We start from the raw sequence: 20,780 nt of genomic DNA, 5'->3' as shown, positions 1-20,780 counted from the left end.
GATCTGCCCTTGGGTCTATGCCAATGAGTTCTGAGAAAGCCTCAATAATGGGGGCTCACCAGTGTTCTGGGTACCCTGAAGGCAACTTCTCTCAGTCCAACTTTAGTGGAAAGGCTTCATGTATGACCATCAGCAACCCCCACCAATGGTCCCCCAGTGCCCTTAGCTCTTCCAATACAGGGAGTGGTGGAAAGTCAACTTCTTTCTGGGTGGGTCATCCTGGGTTCCTGACAAGCTTTCTTTGTCAATCAAGCAAAATCTGCTGATTGTAGAATTCCCCACATTAGTGAGTACCCAACTATGCATGGAGCTGTAAATTGAAAACATGCTGTGGACTACTTCTGCAAACTTTTGTGGATCTTCTTGGGACACAGGAAAAGAAGGCTTTAGGTGAGTGATATCAGCTGGTGAGAAAAACACATGTATTCCTGTTGTGTCATTTGCTCCTCAAGGGATCTGGGTAGCTTCTCAATGGCATCATTTTACTGGGTACAGAATTAGAAGAGCTGTTTTTCCTCTCATTGAGATAGGAACAATATGTTAGATGGCACTTTAGTCTCCTTTCCCATGTTGGTATTTTGTCAGCTTAGCATCTTGTTTTTTCTTTTCCTAAGTGACTAGTGCAGCTACCCTCCATCCTGTTGCCTTCATTCAGGGACTCAGTCATTTTTCCAGGTTCTCAATTATTCCCTAATCATGTTTCCTTATCATCCATGATCTTCTAGCTAGATAGCATACATATGATGAGGGACACTGGGAAGTGAAATCTGTGTTAAGACATGAGGTGGACTCAGGGTTATGCTACGAGAAACACAAATGTGTCCTCAAACAAAGCAGATAATTCATTAAGATAATGAGGTCTAGAGAAATTGGACCCACATCCAATTTGCAGGGAAATCCACTAAAAGAGGAGAACCACCCATCTAAAAGATCATCGACTCCCTCTTCCTAAGAATCAGCTTGAGGTAGGGAGGAATAAAAGGAGATAGGAAAACAGAGGGAGCAGGGAGAGTAGAGAAAGGAGGAGGGTCATAGGAAAGAAAAAGTACCTTTAATTCTTGCATTTCCCCTTCCATTTCTTTCTCACTCTTTCTTTCCAGCTCTCCAAATCATTTTTCACTTTACTTTTAGAATGATACTCCTACCATAAACACCAGTTATTCATTTGCTTGGAATAAAAGATAAAAACCCCAGTGAATATGTTAACATCCAAATCAAAAGACCTGCCCTCAGGTAACAACAAGATTGGATTCTCATATAGCCATTCCAAATATAACAGAGAAAGACCTGCAGGCAAAGTTTCTGATTTCCAATATTTTCCAACAATATGGTGATCCTGATGCAATTTAGAGCAAATGTTACACATACTTATTCACTAGATACTCTTGAAATTGGAAAAGGTGATTCATCCAGCTAGAATTTCAAATGTGCAGAGAACTAGAACAGAGACATTTTATAATTCAAGATCTCTTACCTGACTGTTGTATGGTCACTGACCTTCAACTGGTTCACTTAATTCAGGAACTGCCAGACAGTCCCATCCTTGTCACCAAAGTTTTGGGGAAACAAAAGTGAAATCTCCTTCCAACTCAAAACCTCTCCACAAAGGTAGAAGAGAAAGAAAAACTATTTTATTATTGAATAAGCATTAAACCAGAATATGATGCCTCATAGGCAAAGCAATTGCAAGAACAGAATGAGAATTAAATCCTTTATTACTTTTTAATTTGTATTTGCCCTTACAGTGTACATCTGTTGGGTCTGTTCTCTTTTGTTCAACATTTTATTTTAAAAATATATTAAAGTTATTTGATATAACAGTAGTTTTTTGGGTTTTTTTTTTCTTTTTTTTTTATTGCTGACACATGTTCCAACAGATGAATATACACAAATTTGCTTGTGCACACTACACATAGGCTTTTGGGGAGGAAAATCTTTATTTCTCATGGGAATGCTACCATGAACATTTTTGTAAAAGTATCTGCTGCATTGCACAGAAGCACTAATTTTGTGGGATACGTCTTATGTCTGGAAGTTCTGAGTCACAGAGCGTTTGTTTCTTTATTTTAACAGGTACCAACAAACAATTTTCCCAGGTAATATTGATTTATGTTTCTTCTTCACTGAATGAGAGGTCCCTTTTTTTGTCAATTCTTGCTAGTATTTATTATTGTAAGTGTAGACATTTTAATTTTTGCAAAGGTAGTAGGTGAGTAGTGGTATCTCATTTTGGTTATAAATTGTGGTAGACTGAGTAACGTATCCCAACAAAAACATGTTCTTAATCTTAATCTACATTCCTGTGGGTGTGAGTCCATTTATAAATACAACCTTTAGAAGATGCTATTTTTTAGCTAAGCTGTGGCCAACTGGATCAGAGTGGGCCTTAATCTGTGTTATTGCAGTCCTTATAAACAGAAGCTAGAGTTCACAAAAAGCAGAAAGGAAAAGACTCTGCCATATAATGGGATGCAGAGGTATAAGTCAGGAGTCTCCAAGAATTGCCATTGGCCAGCACTGGGACACTACAGACTCCAAGAGAAAATAAGACTTGCCCATGACTTGGTTTGGGAATTTGAGCCTCAAAACCATAAGTCAATGAATTCCTATTGTTAAGCCAGAACTTGTTTGTGATATTTGTGACAGCAGGTCTGGCAAATTAAGACAGAGTTTAAATTACTCTTATTATTAATGTGCCTGAATTACTTTTCCTACAGTAATTTGTCATTTGGATTTGTTTTCTCTTTGAATTGCCTATTCAGGTTTTTTTATCCAATTTTCTATTGAGTTGTTTGCATTTTTATTACTGATTTGTAGGATTTCTTTAAGCATTTTGAATATAAGTACTTTGTTGAAAACATGAGTATTTCCTCCAAGATTATGGCTTGTATATTCACTCTTTTAGTAATTTTTAATGAATTGCAATTTATCAATTTGTTCCTTTATAAAGTACTTTTAGTCTCCCTATTAAAGAAATATTTTTCTCCAACATCATGAATATATTCACATATTTTATATGCTAGTTTCTCAAATTCCAGACATTAAACTGTGTTTTATGTTATAGATTCTCTTATTTTGTAGTCCAGATTTTATATTGTTTTACTGTTTTGCTTTTGCATGAATTTTTATGAAAATTGGATCATATCAAAATGGATGAATGGATGTATAGTGTTATGAATGCATATTTACCCCTCTACAGTACCACATTTTTCATAAAATAATTGTCCCTAGTGCATGGGTCTATTTCTCAACCCTCTCTAATGTTCAACATCCATTTGTCTATAATTAGAACCACCCATAAATAATAAGATTTGATATTTAACCAAGCAATCCTACAAACTTGTTCTTTTCTCACAGGATATTTTTGGACTTTTGTTTTTCCAAACAAATTTTAGAATCATCTTTGTCTGGATTTAGGGTAGAAATATAGTAGAACTATAGAACCATTTGCAGATAAATGACAAGTTTTCATCACCCAGGCTTTCAAATGATGAACATGTTATATGTTTCTGTTTATTTAGGTTTACTATAATTTCTGTAATAGAAGTTTTATCATAGTTATTTTCCATAATTTTCCCAAGGATCTCTTGCACATTTTTTGTTCAAGAAATTCCCAGGCACCTGATATTTTTCATGGCATTTGAAAAATGTGTGTAGTTTTTACATCACAAGACAATTTATTTTTATATTGACTGCTCTGGCCACTGTACTAGCATATCTCATTGATTTTATAATTTATTTGTAGATTATTTTGGATATTCCACATGTATATCATGTAATCAGTTGATATATATTCTTATTTTGTTTTTACAACTTTATAACTTTTTATTGTTTTGCTTGCCTATAGAGACTCCAGTAATATATTGAAAAAATCTTATACATAGGGATAACTGTCTTCCTGTTCTTAAAGGGAAACCACTCATATTTCATATTTTAAATATTGATTGCTGTAGGTTTCTTGTTTTCAGATTAGTGGAGTTCTCTGCTGTTGTTTTTGTTTTGATTTTTGATGAGTGGATGATGAATTTATTCAAGGTATTTTTTCCTTTATTTCATAAGATGATGTGATATAGCACCTTTAATATTTTTATATGCAACTTACATTTTGTGAATTTTCTACTATTGAAACAGGTATTTTCTGAGAAAACTAACCTGGATGTATTAAAATATTTTATTTTTTTTTGATTAGTTCCATGTGTCAATATTTAATTTAGAATTTTAAAATCTATGCTCATAGATGAAATTGTTCTATAGTTTTTTCTTGTTTGTACTGCCCTTGTTAGTTTTGGGTATCAAAATTATGCTGTTCTCTTAAAATGATTTGGGAAGTGTATCTTATTTAATTCAGTCTAAGTTTCCTGAAGATTAGAGTTTATTGGTGAATAGGAGAGTTTTGAATTCCATAAGAAAGTTTTCACTTATGGATTTACTTTCTTTAATAGTGGAAGGAAAATTATGATCTCAATTTCTCCTTCAATCAGTGTTATTTTTATTTCCATTAGAAGTTACCCATTATAGTTGTTTTTAAAGTTAATGACACAACATTGTTCATAATACTGTTTAAAGTTGGAAGTATGTATTGTGATGATATTGTTTCTGGGAAATATTAATTATTTTTGCTTCTCTCTCTTTTTTTTTCCTTGATTAGACTTATGAGAATTTGTTCATATTTGTCAGTTTTCTCGAAGAACTGATTTTTGGATTACTAATCTCTATTTTATGTTTGCAATTTTCTTAATTAATCTCTTCTGTTTTCTTATTTTATTTATGTATTTTCTTTTCTCTGACTGGTTCTTACTGCAAATACCCATCTGTCTCTGCCTGGTGACATTTTCCTGGGCATAGGAGCATGGTCAGTCCATGCATAGGGCAGCCCAAAAGTGCTGGGTAATTGACACCTCCAGGCGTTGGTCTCAATCAATGATAGGTAATTGGTGGATGAATGCCCCAGCTTCCTTTACGCCTGGGGTGGGACAGGCCTGAGTTAAATTCTACATAGTCTTCCCAGAAGTCCCCAGTAACACTGAATCCCAGTTGTCCACAAAAATAATCTGTTCATTGATGCATCCTCTACTGTCTGTCTTCTCTTCCTTGTCTCATTTTGATACTTACCTGCTAGTGCTTCCTAGGATTATCTTCCAAGTAAACTACTTGCATTCACATTCTTGTTTTGGAGTCTTCTCCTGGGAAAACAACCTAGGAAAAACTGAACCATAATGTTTTAACAGATATGAGAGATAAATATAATTACTATTACATAGAAAGAGCTCCTACTAACTGAAAAGATATAAACAATTCAAGAGATTTGAGCAAACAATCAAATAAACATAAGCACCAAAAATAAATCTATAAAATTAAGAGTTGGCAAGAATGTGGCTTAATCAATGCTTTCACAAACTGCTGGGTAGGACTGTAGTATTTATCAAATATTTTGGAAAACTCTTTGGAAGTATGAACCCATCATTCCATTCCTTAGCATAGATCCAGTAGAAACACAAGCATATTTGAAACCAAAGCTAGGGACATGAATGTTCATGAGAACACAATTTTTAATTGCTGAAAACTAAAAACAACTCATGTCTATCAAAGAACAGATCAATATATTTTGGTTGTATTTATTCAATTGAACACTGTATAGAAGTGAAAAAGAATGAAATTCTGATACTCAGAACAACATTAGAGAATTCCAGAGCCATAGTGTTAAGCAGGAACAGGCAAACAAGAAAGTGCATAAATCATATGATTGTATTAATATAAAGTTCAAAAACAGGCAAAATTATAGTAATTTAAGTCAGAATAGCTGTTACTTTTTAGGAGTGCTAAATAGGATGGACATAGTGGAGGCTTCTGACAATATGTCATTAATCATCTATGTCTTCAGCTTCTTGATAAATACACTAGTTTGTTAATTTGAGTTGTACTCATAGTAATTGTGCACTTTACTGTATTTGTATTTAAGTTATACTTCGATAAAGAAGTTTCCCAAAAGAATTTGGGAAAAAATGTAGATTTGGCCAGTGTGCAGATGCTGAGACAGAGTTTGGAATGCAGAGTGTATTTTAGGGATCTATAGCTGTGGGAGGAAAGAAAAGGATGCAATTTAGGACAAAGTGATAATTCAAACTGTAATGCACCCACTGAACCCTGGCCTACCCTAAGGGGAGCTTTGCCACTCATATGAACTTCAAAGTTGTCCCCCTGTGACCAGGCCTTTATACCCTATCCTGATCCATCATCTGTGGTGGTTTTCCATAGCTGGAGTTGCCCATAAGAGAGTTGACATTATGGGACAACATGTCCTTCCTCGAAGTGGGATCTGTAATAGGGAATCAACCAATCTCATATATTGCAGGTGAGAGTGAATGTTGTCATTATTACCACAAAGAGCAATCTGATAGCAGACATCTAAATAAAATATATTTTATGACCAGCAATTCTGCTTCTGAGAATTCATTTTACAGATATTTTGATGAACAGATGTGAAGGAACGTGCATTTGGATATTTTGAAGTATTATTTGTAACAGCAAAAGACTGAAGGCTTCTAAATGCCCATTAATATATATTTGACAAATAAATTATAACACATTGAAGCAATAATAGCATGCAAATATTAAAAATGTTAGGTCATTTTTGTATATACTTAAATGGAAGAGTCTCCAAAATATAGGGCTTCAGAAAAATTGAGTAAGAGCCACTTAGTCTTAATAATTTGTAATTGGACACCATTTATGTAGAGTGCATATCTGTGTCTCTCTGTGTATGAGCAAATATATTTTTATCAATTTTTGAACATTCAAAAAAAACATGGAAGTGGTTGGCTCAGGTTGCTAGGTTGAGGGAAAGTAGCATGTAGGAATTGATTTTTTTTACCTTATCATTTGATAATATTAGGTAAAAGTATTATCTAATCAAAGACCTTTACATACAATAAAATTTTTTAATACAGAAACCAATGACTAAAAAATGTTGGCATGGCCTCCAAATTTTATGTTTACCGAGGTTTCTCTCTTTTTCTCTCTTTTTATGTAGATTGATAGATACTCATATTTACAAATATACATATGTGTGTATAATAATATATTTATATTTTGTCTATTTAGTTATTTAAGTGTTTGGTGTATATATTACATATTACATATAATATATTACATGCCCATATATAATAAATGTGTATATGATTTATGTTATTATGTGCCCATGTATGAATACATATGCTTTAAAAACAGATGCACAATAAAATGCAAAATACACTATATCAAAAGCCAAATTATATTAGACCTGTAGAAGATGAACTGAATTACCATTGTTATAGGTTGAATCACATCCTCCACAAAGACATATTAAAATCCTAACCAGGGGTCCTTTGTGTGTAAATGTATTGCAAATAGGGTCTTTGAAGATATTTAGTTATGGTGAGGCCAAACTGACTAGGTGGGCCTTAGTCCAATATTACTGAAGTCTCCATAAGCAGAGGAAATTTGGAAAGAGGAAGACACAGGAGGAGACAGAAGGAGACATCTGGCCATGAGACAGAGGCAGAGACTGAGCTATGAAGTGCCAGGAAGCCACCTCCAGAATGCTGCAGAACTCAGAGAAAGCACAATGATGCTGAGGCCTTGATTTTGGACTTCAGCCTTCCAAAACTGTGAGAAAATAAATTCCTGATGTTTAAGCCAACCAGTCTGTGGTATTTATTACAGAAGCCCTGTTACACTAATGCAATCATAAAGATCCTACTCCATTTTTCAATTCCATAGTTATAAAAGAAAATGTACCATAATGGGGGATATCACTTTTGCTTCAATAACTATTTTAATCACTTCTAGAAATTTTAATATTTTGCAATCTTAGTTGACATTCATGAAATTATAAACATTCAATCTCTTTTCAAGTTTTGGTTATAGCCAGTCATTCTCACTGATAAATAACTTATACTTGCAGAAAATTTTCACTGTGCTTTCTTGCATGGAGAGTTACAGAGAGTGTAGATACAACAGAGAGTTAAAAGTATGGGGAAAGTTCCAACTTCTGCCTCTAATTAGCAATGCAGGCTTGGAGTACCCACAATTAACCTTACAGTGCTAATATCCAGATTGGTATTTTCTTTTGGAAATCACATTCTATGTCAAAGCACATAGAATCTCATGCTAATGTCCTTTTCATTTTAAAAGACAAGTAAGCTAATGTGTACAAAATTGCTTTGTAAACTACAATTATGATTTGAAAGTTATGTAAGATATTGACTTTCATATGTTTATTCCTTAAATGTATTTTTTAGTATATACTTTTGCTCTGAGCTGAACACTACCAATGCAGAGATGGAATACAATAGAGTGGGGAGTAGAGAGTACAGCAAAGAGATACAGAAGGAAAGCAATGAAATTGAAGCATACCCTTATGATAATTATTATAATTGAAGTATGTCCTTAGGTTGCTGTATTTCTTCAGTATCTGTTTGCATGGGGAGATTACTATTGGAATCACAGCAACTCCAGATGCTGCCTTTGTGAACTGAGAAAATAGATTCTCTATGCCTTGCTTATTTCATTTGTGAAATGAGCAAATTCTTAGGAAATTTTGTGGGGGTTTTCATGCACATTACATGAATTACTATTTAATTAGCAATTAAGACCTCAGAAATGTTAACTGATCCCCCCCACCATACACACAGCCATGTACACTAAAAAAGCAATCTGGCAAATGTACAGTAAACTGAGGGCAAAAGAAGATATTGAGAAATTACTTATACTTTACACCTTTCAGGTCAGAGATGATGGTGTCTTGGCATAAGGCAATGGTGGTTGTGGTGGTGGAGGTGACTGGATTAAATGAGTCTTTTTAGGGTAAATGTTGACATTTTTAGAATAAATATTTTAATTGTGAATAATTTCAGATATGCAAACAAGTTGCAAACATAATGCAGTGATTTCCCATCCACCCTTCATCCAGTTATCCACATAATTAACATCTTGCATCATCACTGTACATTTGTCAAAACTAAGAAAGAAACAGTGGTATATTACTATTACCAAACTGCAGACTTTATTACGATTCCACCCATTTTTCCATTAATGTCCTTTCTGTGCCAGGACACAATCCAGTGTACCACATTACATTTACTTGCCACATCTCCTAGTCTTCTCTGGGCTGTGACAGTTTCTCACTCTTTTTAAGTTTCTCATGATCTTGATAATCTTAAGGAGTACCTACTAGATATCCTGTAAAATGTTCCCAAATCTGAACTTTTTTGTTGATTTTCTGAGATTAAAATGCAGTTATGAGTTTTGGGGAATAATATCACAGAGGTGAAGTGACATTCTCCTCACATCATCCCAGCACGTAAAGAATACATGACATCACTAGTGATGTCACCTTCATCACTGGGCTAAGGTAGTGTTCACCAGGTTTCTTCAGTATGAATTTGAATGAGGAATTTGAAATGCAATTGAGTTAATAATAACAATTTCTGAATTGTTATTTATTTTTCTTCTTTTCAAACTTTGTAGTACATATTTTCTTAAATGAATATGTATTATTAAATAATTCAAGATCTAAAAGAAGCTAATGGAATACATTTGGTGATGTACTGATTCCTAATGAATTAGAAGAAAATAATCTACTGCAATGACACCAGAGAATGTTTCAACAACTAGTTGCTTGACTTGTGTCCCATGGAGTAATATTCCAGTTGTAATTCTTCAGTTTTCATTACTTTTTTGTACTTCCTGAAATTTCTTATGTCCAGGAAGAAAATGCCATTTTGTTGATTCATTTGTTCAAATATACTATTATTTCTATTATAAGCATCAAGACAGTTGCAATCTTATAAAATATTTGATTTCTGAGACAAAAAAATCACTGTAGTTCATTTATCATAAAAAGAAACTCTCAGTAAGTTAATTAATCAAGAACATCTGGTTTCAGGTCAGTTCATTTCTCTTTTGGTATTTTTCTGTTCAGGTAGAAAACATGGAGCTCTAGCTCATAGAGATTAATCAGGAAATGAAATGTCAGTTTTTATGTTTGGATACATTTTAGTCTTCACTAGCGCAACATGAAATGTTTGTGAGAATGAAATTTTGTAGTATAAAAACTGGTAGCAGTGGCACTCTTAAGGAACAGTTGATAAAAGAAAATTTATAAGATGCTTGTTGATTTTAAACTTCCTAGTTTTAAGTTTTAATTTGCATACAATAGTCATCCTAAACCATGGCTTTTCATAAATTCATTTTAAATTTTTACATAAATATCAAGGTTGTTTTTCTGTGTATCTTTTTGTTATTGATCTAAGGTGAGTGTCAAGTTATCACAGGAGTAGTATCAACCCCCTCACTGCTAGATGATGGCCTAATAAAAGTGTGCCATTTTTTCAAAAGTTGAAGAGAAACTCATTGATAAAATAGGGTGAACAGTCACAAGATTTTAAAACATGCCTGCCTGTCCCACTTTCAATTGGAAATAAAATGTTCCTGATGGATGCTAAGTATGGAGCTCAGGGAAATCTCAGGCCCCTGGGATTCTGGAACAAGGCCATGCTCTCTATAAAAGAAAATCACATGACCTTTGATAGACTTCTCCTGGTGTGGTACAGGTAGGGAGTCTGGGAAGGCTTAGTCAGATTGTCAGGAGCCCAGAGAAAGCGTAAGTGGATCTAACTGGGTGGTGTTTGTGTGCAGTGGAACAAATGGAGTGGTCAGAACACAATTGTTTACAGAGTTAAACATGCTTTAAAAAATGCATTTGTTATGAGTTACAGAAGCATAGTTTCAGTTATTTCCTTACTATGAAATATAACATTCACATACAAAAAGGTGATAACTTTCAAATTACAATCTTACTTTTTTTGCATATATATTCTATTTCACAATAAGGAGATAAATGAGACTGTGGAAGTATAACCCATAAGATTCTTTGAAATTTGCTCTTTAACTATTTGTTAAATTACACTTGGAAATTTATCACTTTTATGTATATATGTTATATTCTACACAAAAAAAATGTGATAAAAAATAAAAACTGCATTTGTGACCTTCAAGAAATGGATGCCAAGAGATTTTATGATTCCATTATATTAATATAAACATGGAACATTGGTGTGCCCATATTAAAAGAAAACACAAATTAATTTTTATTAAGGGAATCAATGTTTCCTAAGAGCAATGATTATTACGAAAAAAAAAAAAAAACAACAAAAAAACAAAATGCACATTCTGTACATTTATAGTCTGTATAGCTAACCACATACCCACAGGCAAATACATACATAGAAAAGAAAAACTCAACAATACAGCAATTGCTAACCTAAATTATCCCTGGTTAATTACATTTTATTAATTTTTCTTTTCATTTGTTTTTGACTGTAGTTCTCATAGTTTGCAAGTCCATTTGTATATTGTCAACAATTAAAATTTTTTAAAGAAATATTTTAAGTAGACTTGATGAGGCATTCTTTCCAGTGATTTAGAAGAAATTACATTCTTTCAAAATGCCACATGGGAGAACATTTCATCTAATTTCTGGGTTTGTGATTAAAGAGAAATTGTTCAGTTAAGATTCTCTATGGGTTAAATCCCTGAGGTCATGGAGGCGTACATAAACCCTAGATTTTGTTCCTAGGAATCAAATTCCAATCCTCTTTCTCTCTCTCTCCTTTTTCTGAGATTTTCTTGGTATTAGGGAATAAAAATATTATTGCTGGAATATTAATTTAAATGCATTGCAGACTCCTTCTGGGCATACAAACATCTTGATATTATAAAAAGTGTTTGAATCCTGAGTGGGAAATTTCCTGGAGACTTTTAACAACAGTTGCAGGGTTTTCAGGTGAGTTGGCTTCAGGTGAAGTGTCTTCTGGTAACTTTCACTTGTATGGGAGAGACTGGGGTCCTGGAACCTCTGAAGCAGGGAACACATGTTGTCCAAATGCCATAACATCTATTATGTCCATATGTCCATTTACCGAGGGTTCACCTTGTTAATATCTACTCCCTCCCTCCTTCCCTGGGTATCATTCTGATTTCTGCTATAAGAATATCCACCATGTGCCTAGCATAGTACAGTCACTATAAAAATTTTAAAAATAAATATAATAAATTGGGAGAATAGCCTCAATGTCTCAAAATCTTGTCAAGAGGAGATGAGAATGATATGCATAAAGTAACAGTAAACAACATATATAAAATTTTGATTCCTGACAATTAATATCTGTAGGGGTGAAAAGAATGTGGAAACTCCTGCTTAAGTAAAAAGGGAAAGCTTTTTGTAATATTGGCTTTGGTCTAATGCTTTAACTTTTTGAAGCACTCTAATCAGTAGTCTACTAAAACAGGATATATCAGGTAAAAAAAAATTAAAAATCAAATAAACCAAGGAATAAATGGGCATCTGTTGTTCTTGATAGGCTAAGAATATTGTCATAATTAAAGAAGGCTGAATACTGGGAAAAGCTAAGTTAAAGCTTAAGCTAAAACCAAGAAGAGACAATTAGATTTGATAGATTAGGTTACAGGGCACAAATGAAGTCTTTGGAACCATGGCTGTCACAACAACTATAATAACTGAGGGATGAAGAAATCAGTGATCTCAAAATGTAGGAGACAAAATATTTCAGGAAGGATTTCTGAGTAGTGGCTGCAGTTTGATGTCTTTCCCATAAATACCAACCTGAGAGGAGAAAGGGAGGACTATATTGATCCAGACAGTGATGAGAAAGGAAAGGGGAGAACCTGAAAGACATACTGAAGGGAAGTTGTTTAATTAAAACCAAGTGGGTTAATGAAAATTAACCAACTGGGTTAATTAAAACCAAGAGGGTCAAAAGGAGATTCAGGAAAGAAGGCTGAACCTCCCATTTGTCCCACACTGCTCCTATGTGCCCTTTTGATGGCCAGATTTGTCCTTGCTCAGAGTCTTAGAGGTTTTATATTCATATAAGTGTTTAAAAATCATACTGATTAGTCATAGCATTAAAAATGAAAAGGGTGAACATATGTTCTCTGTACTCCATAGCTGTCAGACACAGAATTAAGTATTTCAACTTTGTTTTCTTATTTGATAATTGTACATCTATTAGCTATGTATTATTGTATCCTTATTTTTCTCATTTTATGTATAATGATGTCAAGATTCAGAAAATTTGAACAATTCAATAAAGATAATCCAGCAAATGGGAAAACTTCATATTGAAATTAAAACTATTTGTTTCCAAAATCCATGCTTCGTTCATTATGTTGGTCTTCCATGAGCTCTTTGTTACTATCCTAACGATTAATTTTTCTTCATGCAGGAAATTCACTTTTATGAAACTCAGAAGTGGTACTTAGCTATGAAAAAAAAAAAAATACTTCCTTTCTACCTTGAGCTGGTCAGGAAATTTAGATGGTGTCTTCATTTATGAGATTTACACAAAGATATTTTATTAACTTGAAATTTTCAGGAACATACTTTTTAATGCCTCAACATATTTTGTAATCATAATTGGACAAACAGATAGTTTTATGGTTACAAACTCCTTGCAAATACATTATCTTTTTGCTTTCTCAAAATAACATAAACAAATATAACAAAGATTCAATGAGCCATAACAAGATAATTACCTACATAGATTTAATCAGCATCCTCCTACAATACCCAATGAGGCAATGTTCCAGGGTCAATTTATAATCTGGCAATCTTGCTCTGGGAAATAAGGAATGCATCAGCAAAACACATTTCTGGTTCAGAGATTGTATTATCATACAATAGTACAGTCATGTAATACTACAATATGGCTTCTAAGGTTGTCATATGAAAAAAATAATCGACATTTAAAAGATAATAATCCAGACATTTAAATTTAACCTAGTTAAAAATTCTGCACAAATTAAGCAGTAAATAATAGAGTAGTATATGGGGAAATTGCAAACTGTGGGCTATCAATGGTAATATTTTCATATTCTTTCATCAACATTAACAAATATACCACACAAATTCAAGGGGTCAATAATAGGATGGATTGTATGGTTTGTGAATATATCTAAATAAAATTGCATTTTTAGAAAAGCTAATGATCAAGTGCTCTCAGTTAGTATGTTGAGAGCATTGGGTGACTCTAAGGTGGCACCAAAGAATGTGGGAATGAATCGTAGGAATAAAGAAACAATATAACAGGAAATGCTACTTCATCACATTACCAGGTTGCTTCATTACATTCCTGAAGCATCAGGAGAAAATTAAAGGAAACCTTGAAGATATACAAGGCTATATTTCCTTCAACATCCACATGTTTACAGAACTCACAAATTCTTGTGGACACTAAAAAAGACTACCTTCCCAAGGCCAGGATAACTCCAGTGATTCTCTCTCTGGACATCATAACTCTATCAGTTTTATCTCCCCTAAAGATTTATGGGATCCTTCAGTAATGCTTTTTAGCACAAAATTTACATTCATTGTTATATTAACACTCTTAAAAAGCATGAACCTTCAGAATGATGGAACTGTGAAAAACAAGTGTTTTCCACAACACTGTAGAAAATACTTCCCTTTAGGAAACTTCTTAATTCAAGTTCTGCCTCTTAGGATAACCTTCTTGGGTTCAAAATCCAGCACAACCCTAACCAGCTATGCAACCACAGACAATTTCCTTAAATTATAGATGCCTCATCTTCCTTACATGAAAGCTGGGCCACTTGTTTTATAGTTCACAATGTTTTTGAGAGACTTAAATTAATATATTTTAATGTTTGAGCACAAGATTTGACACATGGAAAATGTTTTATATAAGTGTGTGAGCATCACTAATATTTTTATTATTTTTTATTATCATTACATCAGAAATTCTCCAAGAACAATCATGATGTTAGTGGAAGGAAACCAGAGTGCTGGAGCTACATTCATCCTCTTGGGCTTCTCAGAGTACCCCAACCTCCAGGGTCCCCTCTTCCTAGTATTTCTGACCATATACACAGTGACTGTGGTGGGGAATTTGGGCATGATCATGATTATCAAGATCAATCCCAAACTCCACACACCCATGTACTTTTTTCTCAGCCAGTTGTCCTTTGTGGATTTCTGTTTTTCCACTGTAGTTACACCTAAACTATTGGGGAACTTGATTGTGGAAGACAGAACCATCTCCTTCACTGGATGCTTCATGCAGCTCTTCTTGGCTTGTAGATTTTCACTGACAGAAACACTCATGCTGGCAGTGATGGCCTATGACCGATTTATGGCTATTTGTAACCCTCTGCTCTACACAGTCATTATGTCCCCAAAGCTCTGTGTATCCTTAGTGACTGGACCCTACATATGGGGCATACTTTTTTCCCTAATACTGATCTATTTTCTCCTAGAATTATCTTTCTGTGGGTCTAACATCATAAACAATTTTTTCTGTGAGTACTCTGTCATTGTCTCAGCCTCCTGCTCTGAACCTTACATCAGTCAAATGCTTTGCTTTGTCATTGCCATATTCGATGAAGTGAGTAGTCTTGGGATCATCCTCACTTCTTATATTTTCATTTTTGTTACTGTCATAAGAATGCCTTTTCCAGGTGGGCGTCAAAAAACTTTCTCCACCTGTGCCTCCCACCTGATGGTCCTCACCAGTTTCCATGGGACTGTCTTATTCCTCTATTGTCTACCCAATTCCAAAAACTCAGAGCTCATTGTCAAAGTAGGCTCTGTGTTTTATTCAGCGGTGATCCCCATGCTGAACCCTTTCATCTATAGCCTCAGGAACAAAGATATAAAGGAGACAATCAGGAAGTTAATGAATCAGCTAATAAAAGTTTGTTGAAGTTTTTTTTTTATTTCCAAAGGAATCTCATTTATTATATTTAGGATTATTAAATGTTTCCAATAGAGATGATAATTCAATTTATTTTATTCATTTCATCTGGCCAAATTTTTAAATCTATTGTAATAGACCAGGTGTCTGATTATTTACTGTCTATTAACTGCAACATTTAATAAAATCACTTTGAACCATATGTGAGGGAATACAAGTGCAGTGGATTGAATATTGTTCCCCCAAAATATCTTGCCCACCAGAAAAAAAAAGTTCAATTGTGAACTTTTTATAAAATGGGGCCTTTGCAGATGTTAGTAAGGTAAGGATCCAGATGAGATCACAGTGGATCATTATGATAGAGAGAAGAGGACACCAGACACACAGGGAAGAAGGCCGTGTGCAGATAGAAGCAGAGATGAGTGTTAGGCTGCCACAAATGAAGGAGCACCAGGAGCAAGCAGAGGGTGGAAGAGGCAAAGAAGTCTTCACCCCTAGAGCTTTTGGAAAGAGTGCAGCCCTGCTGGCAACTTTATTTTACACTTTGTCCCCCAAAACTATGAAAGAATAAACTTCTGTTGTTTTAAGTCACTGTCCCCAAGTGTGTAGACAATGTGCTGTGCCTGCTCTAGGAAACCAATACAGCAAGTAATTATCAGACCACAAACCCAAATCACTCAGTTCATATACTGGCATGATGAATGATGTTTTACACATTCTTCATCCTGTTTACGTCATGAGAAAGTCTGGGCTATTTCTGGACTCTCAACTTGATTTCTTTTGTCTATTGATATCCCAGTACTACTTGGTTTTGAATACTGATTCCTGATTTCAAAAGTCACTCTTTTCTATTACCTTAGTGGTCAGTTAATGAGTGGAAACATATTTCCTTAAATGCCTGGAAAAATAAAAATGTCCCAGTCTTTTGAGATGAGTTTTGTGCATGTTGATGTGCACCTTTAACACTGAGCCTGAACGTCAGCCTGAGATGAGAGATCAGGGCCCTCTCAGGTCTTTCCTGAGCATCACCCAGGCCTGGGAATACACATGACCTTTTATATTCCTAGAAACATGTCTGAGCTTTTCAAAACATCTCACGACCCAGCTGTCTACTAACTTTTTTGTGGTCTATTTTTTGTCCCCATTGTAATCCATTTCCACAGGCAGCATTTTTGTTTAAATATTTTCATTCCCTGGATAGCCAACTCAACACTGCAAAATTCCCAAGATAGGTAACATAAAGGCAAACCCTTTCAACCAGTCCTCTGGTGAGCCACCAGACTGGTCAAAACAAATGACCACTCTTCTTTGAGACTAAGGTCCATTTTGCTCCCTCTGGTACCATTGTCCATACCAGAACATGGGCTGTTGGCTCCAAGGCTACCACCAAATCATGGAATGAGAAATAGGATGATGGCAACTAAAAAACACAGAGCTCTCTACTTGTTGCTGGGATTCAGCTGTTTGTTCTTAACAAAGCATTCCCCTCTTTGCTGCAAATTTTTTGTTAGTTTTTAGAGTTCCAAAGAAAATTGATTTTGACAGTTTTTTGCTAGTTTATCCTTGCTTGTGTGGAGGGATGGACTTTCTATGTTCCCTACTTTGCCATTTTTGCTTACATCACTCTTTAAGAAGGAAAAATGCAAAAAATAAGAAGAATAAAAAAATTCAACAAACAGTAAAACATATTTTAGGTATATAAAAAAGATTATAGAAGTCTCTGAGGAAGAAAACTAAAGCAAAACATTGAGAAAACAGTTTGGGAATGCAGGAGCCACAAAAGCCTTGTGACTTCAGATTTCACACCAATAGTCTGACAGCACCATTGATTGAGAGAACCCTGTCTGAAACTCGAGGAAACGATAGCTTTGGTGACACAACCCATTGATAATAGACTTCTGGTACCCATAGTGAGAGGAACAAGAGCAGAAAGTGGACATGGAGAGACAAAATGCGAAAAAATAAGTAATCATTTGCATAATAGGTGTTCAAAAATCTGTTAAATTTTTTGGTGAATTAACAAAATCTATTGTTTTATTCTTCTCATTTTCTAGCACCCTATTAAATATACATACCATCTTAGATTCAGCATCTCACCATCTAGGGAAAACACAGTGATTAATCTGAACTTCCCTTCAAAAAAAATCAATTAGCAGTAGTTCATACACTTTAGTGATCATAAGTATCACCCAAATTCTTTCTTTAATATAGAAATTATTGGGTCCCATTGCTAGGAATTCTGATTTAGGAAATCCTATTTGCATCCAGGAATCTTCATAATGCAGAATTCCAGTCAATTCTGGAATAGATGATGCAGGGACTACCCTTTGAGAATCCTGCATTAGCTCAGGTTTATTAATTCCAGAAGGCATCTTAATTATATACAAATGAAGCCTAATAGTCAATTTCATGTTTCAAATTTTCTGTGCAATTACAAGGAAATTCTAGTCATTAAAGAGGGTATAAGATACCCAGAATTTGCCTTAATTACTTGTTTTGAGGCTGTGAGGAATGAGTTGCTATTGATTCTCCAGAGTTTGTTCTCCAAGGGCTATAGAGTTAGGTATAAGTTCCGTGATACCCCAGTTTATTCAGCTTATAGAGAAACAGAAGGCAGTGGCCTGTTTCTCTGCAGCAGGTGAGTTGCTTCAGATTTTCTTTGAAACAATGAAAATATGATTTTCCTGATAGAGTACCTTGGGTCATTAATTTTTCTTTTTATGTTAAGTTACTGTAATTGAGCTCCAAAACTTGGCCCAATCATATTAAATAAGAAGTTCAAGATCTGAAAATAATTGGATTTATCACCCACTAACAACCATTTCACAAAGAATACAATAAACTTGCACCTAGAAATGGATATTTATCCATATCCTATTCATAAACATCTTAAATGGGTGCACATGAACTTTTGTAAGGATTGGCTCAATGTGCTATCATTCATATACAAAGATAACTTTCTGGTTAGTATTACAAGAATGTTTGTCTGATAAATCTTAACGTCCAAGAGTTATAGAAATTCAAAGATGTTTTAGAGACTCAGTTTGGTTTGGTGTATACATAGAAGCTTTTTGGATGAAGTATAATCTCATGGAGAAAACTTGCTCTAGTAACTTTTCTCATTTTTTTTTTCTTTGTAGAAAGTTATAACATATTTGATGTTCAGTCACATAAATCTTGTTGGCAGGAACAATTCTGTCCCATAATCTTCCATTAAAGGAACTGTGGTGATGGCTGAAAGAAATCTGAGTGTGGAGACCACCTTTACCCTCTTAGGGTTTACAGATTAACCAGAGCTTCAGATTCTGCTCTTCCTGGTGTTACTGTCCATGTATGTTATCACTGTAGCATGAAATCTCAGGATGATAGCAATCATAAAGATGATCCCCAAATTTCATACCTCCACATACTTTTTCCTTAGTCACATTTCTTTTGTTGATTTTTCTTACTTTTCAATCATCACTCCGAAGCTGCTTGAGAACTTGGTCATGGCAGACAAAGGCATCTTGTACTTTAGCTGCATGTTGCAGGTTTTCCTGTCCTGCACTGCTGTGGTGACTGAGTCCTTCCTGCTGGCTGTGATGGCCTATGAACTCTGTGACTTTACATGGTGGCCATGTCACAGAGTCTCTGTGACCTGCTGGTGGCTGGGTCATATCTCTGGGGTTTGTTTGGCCCCTCAGTGCTCCTTTGCTTTGCTCTCCATCTGCAATATTATGTACCTAATGTAATTTGTATATTTTTTGTGAATATACTGCTCTCATTGCTGTCTTGAGCTCTGATATATACATTTCCCACCTGCTGCATTTTGGCTTTGCCACCTTCAGGGAGGTGAGTACTTTCTTGATCATCATCAATTCAAATGTTTTTATTTTTGAGACTGTACTGAATATCTGTTCTGCCAGTGGGCATTGCAAAGCCTTCTCCAACCAACTGGCTGCCATCACCATCTCCTATGGGACCATGCTATTGTTCTACTGTGTGCTCAACTCCAAGAACTCTGGACAAAAAGTCAAAGTGGCCTCTGTATTTTACATGGTGGTCAATCCCATGCTGAACCCTCTCACCTACAGCCTGAGAAACAAGGATGTCAAGGTGGCCTTCTGAAAGTTAATAGATGCAGAAGTCCTATTTTACTGAACCAAAAACAACCAAAAGTTGGTTTTCATCCCAATGAGTAACTGGGCCAGTTACAAATGCTTCTGAAACATACAGAATTTTGTAAGATGTTTTTATAAAACACTGTGGTTTTGATAGATTGTGAACTGATAAATTCAAATCCTTTGACAATTCCAGAGGTTTAATTCTGTGATACATTCTGCAGGATTTTGATCCATAAATTACCTATTTCTTCAAGTTGTCTAATAGCAAATAAACAAAAATACTACAAATAACAGCTGGGAAAGGTAAGTATTGCTGTAAATAATAATAACTTTTCCTTCTTCAGCATTTTCTGCATGACAGGCTCTGAGATAAATTTTTCAAATTTTATCACATTGAAGACCCAAAGTGATATCTGAGTCATCTGGTTTGGTGGCTTTCCATAGCTAGAGTTACCCATAAGAGAGTTGACATTTGGGAGACCATGTCCTTCCATGAAGCAGGATCTGTAGAGTGCAAATTTGTCCAATACGGCAAGGAGTAGGGAATCAAACAATCTCATATATTTGCAGGTGAGAGTGAAAGTTGTCATAATTACCACAAAGTGTAATTTGATAGCAGACATCTAAATAAAATACATTTTATGACCAGCAATTCTGCTTCTGAGAATTCATTTTACAGATTTTTGATGAACAGATGTGAAGGAACGTGCATTTGGATATTGTGAAGTATTATTTGTAACAGCAAAAGACTGAAGGCTTCTAAATGCCAATTAATATATATTTGACTAATAAATTATAGCACATTGAAGCAATAATAGCATGTAAATTTAAAAATATTAGGTCATTTTTGTATATACTTAAATGGAAGTGTCTCCAAAATATAGGGCTTCAGAAAAATTGAGGAAGA

General features: G+C 34.7%; 1 protein-coding gene and 1 pseudogene across 1 annotated transcript; both read left to right on the top strand.

Annotated features, from left to right (window-relative positions):
• Positions 1-14,834: 14,834 nt before the first annotated feature.
• Positions 14,835-15,779, top strand: LOC119536828 (olfactory receptor 5D13-like). The gene has a single exon (XM_037839556.1). It carries the CDS (start codon positions 14,835-14,837, stop codon positions 15,777-15,779), a length of 945 nt encoding a protein of 314 aa, XP_037695484.1.
• A 346-nt stretch (positions 15,780-16,125) lies between these two features.
• On the top strand, positions 16,126-19,910 carry LOC119536827 (annotated as a pseudogene).
• The last annotated feature ends 870 nt before the right edge of the window (positions 19,911-20,780 follow it).

The sequence above is a fragment of the Choloepus didactylus genome, chromosome 6 (genome assembly GCF_015220235.1).
Source record: "Choloepus didactylus isolate mChoDid1 chromosome 6, mChoDid1.pri, whole genome shotgun sequence".
Classification (NCBI taxonomy): Eukaryota; Metazoa; Chordata; class Mammalia; order Pilosa; family Megalonychidae; genus Choloepus; species Choloepus didactylus.
Note: the sequence above shows the minus strand (reverse complement) of the source record. Positions and strands in the feature narration are given on the sequence as shown.